At 37.9% G+C, this 10,000-nt stretch overlaps 1 protein-coding gene across 2 annotated transcripts in view; it reads left to right on the top strand.

Annotated features, from left to right (window-relative positions):
- The window catches only part of LOC122249255 (paramyosin, long form), an 88,045-nt gene that overhangs the window by 56,458 nt on the left and 21,587 nt on the right, over nt 1-10,000 (top strand). For both annotated transcript variants that reach the window (XM_086538767.1, XM_086538766.1), the window contains exons 10-11: nt 1,119-1,246; nt 2,801-2,913. In XM_086538767.1, coding sequence (XP_086394893.1) covers nt 1,119-1,246; nt 2,801-2,913 — 241 coding nt within the window. The remainder of the gene's footprint in view (nt 1-1,118; nt 1,247-2,800; nt 2,914-10,000) is intronic.

The raw sequence follows: 10,000 nt of genomic DNA, 5'->3' as shown, positions 1-10,000 counted from the left end.
CTCTATGATTGTTGGTGGTGTTTCTGTTGTTGTTGTTATCGTTATTATCATTATTATTATTGTTAGGTTGTTATTGTTGTTATTATGATTATGATTTATGATTATGGTTATGATTGTGATTGTGATTATGATTATGATTATGATCATTAATGACTGATGATATAATAATACCAAGAGGACGAATATTTTCAGAATACCGCCTAACCTTACCATCAAACCACTCACAGTCATGATATGATGACATTACATATTCCATAAGCTGATCTTGATCATAAATCCAATAATTCTTGCCAGTTTATCATTTTTACTGAATTGCCGGAAGTTTATTTCAATTTATCTGTAAACAAGAAGTGGAATTCACATGTTTTGATGTTATCTCATCCTCAAAATAACACGTTTCGACGTTATAGCTCTCTCTGATAAAGTTATAACATCGAAATTCGGCAATAACATCCCCTGTCTTGTGACGCTATTCGTTCTTATTCGTATTTATTTCTACAAGGAGGTTTTCCTCTGATTTAACTTAATTTACCCTTGTTTTCATTATGGTTTTCCTCTTAGTTTTTTTTTTCGCACTCGTCTTCTCGTCTTCCTTTTCACCTTCTTTTTCTTCACGTTGTCCTTCTCTCTATCCTTCTCCCCCATTTACTTTAGCAAGAGCAATAGAGATACATGTGCAAAAACACTTCTTACGTACAATAGATTATTCGAAACAATTCTTTTTTTTTTTGTAATTCCATTTCTATGTTCTCTTACTTGTTGAAAATTATACCATGTAAAATTAATATTGTTTACTTATGAATTACAAATGGAATGCTTTTAAGGGGTTCAAATTATACTTGTTCAGTGTCTGGAGGTTGATGAGCCTCTTTCTAGTTTTGACTGATTGTCTCTTTTTGCTTATGTTTATTTACGTTATTCCTGTGTTTGTTCTATATTTCTAGTTTACTCTTTCTTTCTCTTTCTCTCTCGCTCTCTCTCTCTTGCTCTTTCTCTCTAACCTGTCCTTCTCCCCGCCTTTCCCTCCCTCCCTCCCTCCCTCCCTCTCGCCCTCTCCCTCCCTCTTCTTCAACCACACTCCAATCACCACTGACGTCACTCCCCTTTTCTTCCACCAGCCGAGAACAGTGACCTGAAGTCCTCTTGCGGTGACCTGGGTCGCATCAAGCACGAACTCGAGGTCGAGATCCGTCGCCTGGAGGCCGAGAGGAACGAGCTGGCCAGCGCCTTGCACGAGGCTGATTCTGTGAGTTGTTGTTGTTTTTTTCGCTTTCTTTTTATTCGTCGGTTTATCGCTGTTGTTATTGAGATCGTTGCTATTGCAGACTGAATGTTAGATATTGCTTCGGTTTGGTAAATATATGAATCTCTTGCTTGCCAACATGTATGCGGAAAGCTGTGTGTGTGTGTATATATGTATATATATATATATATATATATATATATATATAATATAATATATATATATATATGTGTGTATGTGTTACAATATATATATATATATATATATATATATATATATATATATATATATATATATATATATATATATATATACATATATATATATATATATATATATATATCTATATACATATATATGTATATATATATATATATATATATATATATTTACGTATATGTATATATATTGAAGAATACCCATTCACACACATTTACGCACACACATACACACAAATAAATACCCACATGTATCCATAATTAATGACACGTACGCGCGCACACACACAAACACACACTCTCTCTCATTCACACACACACACACACACACACCTTTATACCACATGTGAATATTCACAGCACATAGCGACAAAATATTAAACACTTTCATCTATCGATACCTCGCGTTGGAATTTCTCAAAAATCGTTTTTTAAATATAACATTTACCGTATCTGTAAACCTTGCTGAAATATACCAGTATATTATTTCGAAATCTGACACAAACAACTGGTTTATTCCACTGCCTATCCTTCGCAATGATTCTATTCAATATCTTTATATCGACACACTCATAGTTTTTTGATCTGCTGCAACTCCAAAATCATCTGCAATACAGCCTATATCTATATCCATAGTGACATTCTATTGGGATTTGTGTAACTTTCAAGTTTAGATCCTGTATTTTACGAATGTTACTCACATTCTATAAGGATTTGTATCTCATTCAATTTTCCACTCTACACCCCAAGGCACCTGGTGCGTAAAATAACCTGTCGCTCTGCAGCAAAAAAAAAAAAAAGAAAAAAAAAATACTTAAGACGTTGGGTTATATTACATCTTCACTTTCCAGCACCATTTTTCAAAATTAACTTCAGAAATAAAACATTACGATAATCACATCCTGGACTTCACTCTTCATTAGTGACCAATTTTCCTTAAAAAAAATTATATATATATATATATATATATATATATATATATATATATAGATAGATAGATAGATAGATAGATACATATAATTACCTCGAAGCTTACATACATCGCCGCTATAGTCCAGCTTCATTCTTCCCCTCACCAGAAGTTCCCTTCAATAGCGCACAAACATCCAGCCTTTTCCCCAGAAGAACCTATTTGTAGTCACTCACCGCCGCCCCACGAACAAAAAAAAATAAAGTAAACTCATCCTTCAAACTGACAGTATTCACGACTCAGAGGGATCTATTCATTCAACACCTCATCAAAAACGAAAAAAAAAAGAAAAAAAAAAGGAGAGAAACTTGACCCCCTTATTTATACTCCAAATACTGACGTCCTCCTCCTCCAACCTCGCCCTCACAGGCCCGCAAGGATGAGGAGACCAGGTTTATCAAGATCAGCAACGAGTACCAGAGCTACAGGATCGAGATCGAGAAGAAAATCCACATTCGCGAGGAGGAGCTCGAGTCCGTTCGGTGAGTACTCCTCGACTGGCGTTTTTTTAGTATTTTTTTGCGAAGGTGGGAGAATGAGAGAAGGTGTGAGTTGTGCATTTTATGTCTGGTAGTGATGGGGGGGAGAATATGAGAGGGTTTGAGAGTATATTTGTTATTTGTCGATATTGTTTTGTTTGGAATTGTTGGCGAGGGTGTCTGCTGTTATATTATAGCGGTACTTGTATCAAAAGACACGCTTCGTTCTACGCATTTGCTTACCTGATGGATATTTGCATATCATTCTCTGGAGTATAAACAGTGTATTGTATAAATTCAGTAGTTTGTGGTGACATCGACTCTATTAAAGAAAATGGAGAAATGCGAAAGAAAACGAGAAGTAAAGCTCTCAAGTGGGAGTAACTTTTCTAAAACCATTTACGATTTCACTTTGGAAATTTTTCTTTATGTAAATGAAGATTTAAAGGGATTTCGCGAGCAAATATAGGAAAAATATGTTCAGATGTTTAACAGAAATTTCCATTACACTATTTTTGATCTAAAAATAGAAGGGTAAGAAAAAAAAACACATAACGTCTAAATAAATCCCTGCACTTGCACAAATTAATGTGACAGCACAACATTGAATTAAAATATCATTTATTTTGAGCTCCGCATTTCGAAATGGCTCTTTTTTTTCTTATGACTACATCAGGGAATACGAATTTTCCCAAAAGTACTTTGAAATTACTTCTTTACATCCTGAGTGGTGAGGACATACATAAACGATAATGCCAAAGAGTGTGTGTGTGCGGCGGTGACGTCTAAATATATAACTAGGAATGGCCTTTTTTTAGAGGACGATATATTTTAAGCCCGTGGAAACTGTCACTGTTGTCTTTTAAAAGGCTTCGGTAATCTAATTTTATCTAAGACAAATTATGCTTACATTTAAACTACACTATTCGCTACATAGCAATAGCAATGGCATTTACTTGGTAATTTTTCACATTTAGCCTTATATCACTTGAAGCCCCAACCTGATCTAGTCTAACCTAATGCAGTCTAGCCTTACGTTTAGCCTTGCCTTACCGTTATATATATTACGGTCTTCTCTTACCTTACCTAACCAAACCAACCCAACCCAAACCAAACCAAACCAGATCAACCCAAACCAACCCAAACCAACCCGAACCAGACCAACCCAACCCAACCCAACCCAACCCAACCCAAACCAAACCAACCCAACCCAACCCAACCCAACCCAACCCAACCCAACCCAACACAACACAACCCACTCCAACCCAACCCAACCCAACCCAAACCAACCCAAATCAAACCAAACCAACCCAACCAAACCCAACCCAACCCAACCCAACCCAACCCAACACAACACAACCCACTCCAACCCAACCCAACCCAACCCAAACCAACCCGAACCAAACCAACCCAAATCAAACCAAACCAACCCGAACCAGACCAACCCAACCCAAACCAACCCAACCCAACCCAACCCAACCCGAACCAACCCAACCCACTCCAACCCAACCCAACCTACGAACCGTCGAAAAGAACACCCCCAGTGTTACAACCCATGATGTTCCGACCACCGAGAACCCACACGCGAACGTGGGCGCTGCGTGGCGTGTAGTGGGTGCCGACCTGCAGGCCGCCCGCCAACTATGTGTTGATAATTCCCCGCTATATTTACTCTCCTTCACGTCATACCACAGCGTAGCCTCGTTTAGCCTCACGCTTTGAGTCTTTCGCGGTGCGTGGTATTGTTATTTCTTTGTCTGATGCGAGTTCTCATGGACGAGGTTATTTTGAACGTACTGTCAGCAGGAAGTACTTGGGTTTCGTAGCCTTGCTTATATATCTATATGTTTGCTTGTGTGTGTGTGTGTGTGTGTGTGTGTGTGTGTGGTTGTGAGAGAGAGAGAGAGAAATAATGTGTTTGTGTGTTTGTTTGTTTTGCAACCTCTAATTCATGTTGGCAACGAAGCACCTAAATATAAAATTCTCCCGTGATTTACTTTTGCAACCTCTAATTGATGTTGACAACGAAGCAACAATATATAAGATTGCCTTTGTCCTGACAAGTGTCTTATGCGGGCAATTAACTTCGGCAGCATTTAATTAATGTCAGCAAAGTAACTACTTCATGTTATAATTATGTTGATGAAGGCTCCGCCATTATAGTCTTCGGCAAACCTCCTCTAATATTAGATATCTGCAAGATTAAGAAATTTGTTGGAAAAACAAACTTAAGATAGTCTACTTTGACATTAATCGTACTACTTGCTTACGTCTTTTTCCGTTACTCCTCTCTTTATCTACCTATTTATCTCTCTCTCTATCTATTTATATCCCTCTCTTTCTCTTTCTCTCTTTGTCTATCTATCACTACCGTTTTCTCTTTTCCTCTCTTCCTTTCTCCTTCTCTTTCTATCTATCTCTCTCTGAGAAAATTAAGTAGACGAAAAAAAATCATTCTCACCCGTTTTTTTTTTTTTTTCATTCCTTTATCAATTTTATGTAGTAAGAATAGATAATTAACAAGCGCCTGCCCTTTTTTTTTTTTTTTTTTTTTTACTTAAAAATAATTTGAGGCCAAAATTGTGAGTTTTTTCGATAAGGTGCAGCCCTCATGATAAATCTAATAATAAATCTTGAAAACATTTTTGAATATCCCCAACCAAAGTGATTAAAAAAAAGGAAGTTCGAAAAATCATACATCATACTGGTTTGTTGATCTATAAAGGAATCAATAGAAAGGGTGTACTTAATAGCTGTCTATATTAGTTCACGCTGTTGCGAAAATGAACAGAGCTCAGAACGCGACCAGCCATGGAGGTGCATTCTCAGGCTGTCGCCGAGTTGATGTGCAAGATTAGAGAGATGTTGCATAAGGTCACCTGCTCAAATGTGATGCCTGTATCGATGGGGTTTACTGATTGGCATGGCATGAAGAGGGCAATGTCCTTTACTTTCTTCTCTTTTTATACTCTTTTATTCTATCTCTCCCCCTCCCTCCCTCCGTCCCTCCCTCCCTCCTCTTTTTTATAATTACAGACCGATCACCGACCAGATTTCTCTATATATACCGGTGACACAGGAAATGGCATGCATAAACATACTTTTTTACTTTCTTTCTCTTCGGATGCACATGGTGACTGGGAAATATATATAACTGTTGAGAAATGAAATGTTTTTGATCTTCAAGAAAAGCATCGTAACGCTAAATTTGTGTTCCCTGCAGTATATATATCTATATATCTATCTATCTCTATATATATATATATATATATATATATATATATATATACAAAAATGTATATGTATATGCATACATACATACATACATACATACATACATACATACATACATACATACATACATACATACATACATACATACATACATACATACATACATACATACATACATACATACATACATACATATATATATATACATATATATATATATATATATATATATATATATATATATATATATATATATATATATATATATATATATATATGTATGTATGTATGTATGTGTATATATATATGATATGTTTGTTTTTGTTGACTAGATCATATACCCATTTTGTTTTACTAGCCCGTATGTATGTATACATATAGACATAATTTTCTCTCCTGAGTGTGAGCATATGCCGATTAGGAAAATCTCCACCTGCCAATTTCTATCCAAAGTTTAGTCCACTGCTTTTCATCGATTTATTTATTTGGACAGAAGACCAAAAAAAAAAAAAAAACTTTTTTCATTCTCTTTCCTTTCTTTTTTAATCCTCTCTTTTTTCCTTCTCTTTATTGTATTTTTCTTTGTGTGTACTTTGTATCAGTGCCCCCTGTTTTAGTGCCAGTGCCAGTATCCTCCCACACAACCAGCCACGGGGAACCATTCGCCTCTTTCACATCCGCATACCGTTTTTTGTGCACGCAATGCCAGCACTTTTTTTCCTTCTTCTTTTCGATCTGTTTATTCTCCCACTTTGTTTACTTCGTTTCCGTTGTACTTGAGGTTTGTTTATGTCCTTGGCTGTTTGTTGATCCATATTTTTTAACGAAGAATAGGTGGGGACCATTATACGAGGGGAGGGGAGGGGGGAGGCAGGGGAAGGTAAGACTAATTCTTGCTTCACAGACGTATTAGATTTTCCTTTGGAATCTTGCAGGTGATTAGCTCTGTTGTTTGTATTTGTCTAGAGTGAGGTATGCATTCTGGCCTTCTTGCACTTAACGTTTAAATATGAAGATTAAATCTAAAGCCCAATATTGTATTAATTTACTCCATAATTCTTGATCACATATCCTATTCGTAATCCAAGAATATAACACAAACAGAATATAGCATGACAGATTGTGACAGTTGAGCATACGCCACGGTATCTGCTCATACGGGAAAATCAAAGGATATATTATTCTGAAGACACAGCGTCGACTTGCGACACCATTATAAGAAGAGCGTTTGGCACTGTGCCACGGGATGACCCGGGTCAGAATTACCTCTCTCAGGCACTGTGGTAATCCCACAGTGCCACATCGGTCGCGCATGAGCTGGTGTTGAGCGGGCATGGCGGTGGGGATCATTTCTCTTTTTCTCTCTCTCTGTCTCTCTGTCGCTCTCTCTTTCTCTTTCTCTTTCTCTGACTCTCTCTACCTTTCTGTATCTCCCTCTGTTGCTTTCTCTTTCTCTCTCTCTCACTTTCTCTCTCTCTCTCTCTCCCTCTCTCTCTCTCTCTCTCTCTCTCTCTCTCTCTCTCTCTCTCTCTCCCTCTCTCTCTCTCTCTCTCTCCTCTCTCTCCTCTCTCTCTCTCTCTCTCTCTCTCTCTCTCTCTCTCTCTCTCTCTCTCTCTCTCTCTCTCTCTCTCTCTCTCTCTCTCTCTCTCTCTCTCTCTCTCCCTCTCTCTCTCTCTCTCTCTCTTTCTCTCTCTCTCTTTCGCCCCTCTCTTTCCCTTCCTCTATCTCTCCCACCCTCCCCTCCCTTCCCTCCCTCCCTTCCTCCCTTCCTCCCCTCCATCCCTCCCTCTCTCTGTTTTTCTTTCTGTCACTATATCAATCCTTTCCATTTTTTATTTTCCTTTTTATAAATCCGTCTTAAGATGTTGGCAAATGACGCATTGCCAGCAGATGAGCAGGTGCTTTTATCTTGGCTCTTCTGTTTCTTCTTCCTTTTTTTTTGCTCTTATAATTCCTTTGATTATTTATGTTGTTATGGTTACCGCTATTGTTATCGATATTATTGTTATTATTTTTTATATTATTATTATCACCATAATTATCATTACCATTACCATTACCATTATCATCATCATTTATATCATTATCATCACCATCATCTCATCATCATCATCACCATCACCACCACTACCAATACCAACACCATCATTCTTTATCTTCATATCTTCGTTCTAGTTAGTGGAATAACCAAGAATTTCTTTGTAGGATGAATGTCCATATGTTTCTAGGAAGCCAAAGAAAGAATGTATTAAGGGAAAAAAACAAGGAATTTGTTTTTTTATAGTTAGGCCTACATATGTATATATATGTGGATACCGAATTAGGTGATAGGGTGAGAGAGAGAGGGGGGGGGGACATTGAGAGAGAGAGAGAGAGAGAGAGAAAGAAAAAAGACAGAGAGAGACATACAGACAGATAAATATCAAAAGAATAATGTATATCGAGCTATTATAAAAACTCTAACACATAATCAATTGAGACATCCTAACTAGACACACATATACGAAACTATAAGATAAACATATGCAAATCAAACCAAGCTACATCCTTAGAAACTATCATAATCGCACCACCCATTTCGAAAAGCTCATCCGAACAATTTTTCTTCCATATTCTAAATAAAGAAAGCAAAAACAAAAGAAGGAAGGCCACTTAAGTGAAAATATGTGTGCCTTCGTGGTCTCATTCTGGAGGTGTGGGATTATGCCAAAATGTTAAAGTCACTTCGCAGCCAAGCATGGACTTCAGGTCGGTAGGAGTATCTCAGCTACGCGGTGAGAGAGAGACAAACACAGAGAGAGAGAGAGAGAGAGAGAGAGAGAGAGAGAGAATGAATGAGAGTAAGGGGGGGGGGGGCTGTGTGAATGGTTGTTTATTGTTAATGTTGTTGTAAGACTAGGTGTTTTTAGAAGAGAGATAAAAACAGGTAGAGAGGGGTGAGAGAGAGAGAGACAAGGAAGAAGGAATATATATATACATATATATATATATATATATATATATATATATATATATATATATATATATATATATATATATATATATATATATATATAGTGTGGGGGGTATGTGGGCATGTGTGTGTGCGTGTGTTTATTTATGTACAAACATCGCGAGAAGGGGAATGGAGAATGGAAACCGATGTGATGTGCCTCGAACAAGGAAGCCCTTTATAAATATCATCCCGAACCGAATACCGCGACTGGTTACCTTTTCCTATGCAGGTCATTAGCGTTGTCTCCTTGAACTCTTGGAATCTCGCTATCTCCTCTTCCCCTCCTTCACCCCTGACATGAGGAACGCAACTCATGTCCTTCACACACCTCACTCCCCTCTCCCTGTGTATCACTTTCGTCCTTCACTTCCCATGCATTCCTTTTCCTGAGCTGCTCCTTCTTCCCTGTCCCTCATCACTCCTCCGCCTCGTCTCCTCTCGCGCACGCTGGCACTCCACACTTATCTGTACATTTTTGTTTGTATCTTCTTTTCACTCTTCGTTAACATTCCGTTTTCTCTCTCTCTCTCTCTCTCTCTCTCTCTCTCTCTCTCTCTCTCTCTCTCTCTCTCTCTCTCTCTCTCTCTCTCTCTCTCTCTCTCTCTCTCTCTCTCTCTCTCTCTCTCTCTCTCTCTCTCTCTCTCTCTCTCTTCTTGCATCGGGTTTGTTGGTCTGTAGTATTATAAGTCCGTCTATTAATGAACGTTACGTGTAATGATGTTCTTCACCTACTAGACTGCAGATTTACTAGCTTCTCTCTTTGGAGCTATATTTACAGGTCGCAGGCATTCTTACGCGAATAATTATGACAAAATGACATTCTCTTGTCGGGTGCACGAGTCCGTTTACCCCCCCCCCCTA

This window comes from Penaeus japonicus, unplaced genomic scaffold (genome assembly GCF_977035675.1).
Source record: "Penaeus japonicus unplaced genomic scaffold, GWHDUDI00000001_assembly GWHDUDI00000007, whole genome shotgun sequence".
NCBI lineage: Eukaryota > Metazoa > Arthropoda > Malacostraca > Decapoda > Penaeidae > Penaeus > Penaeus japonicus.
Note: the sequence above shows the minus strand (reverse complement) of the source record. Positions and strands in the feature narration are given on the sequence as shown.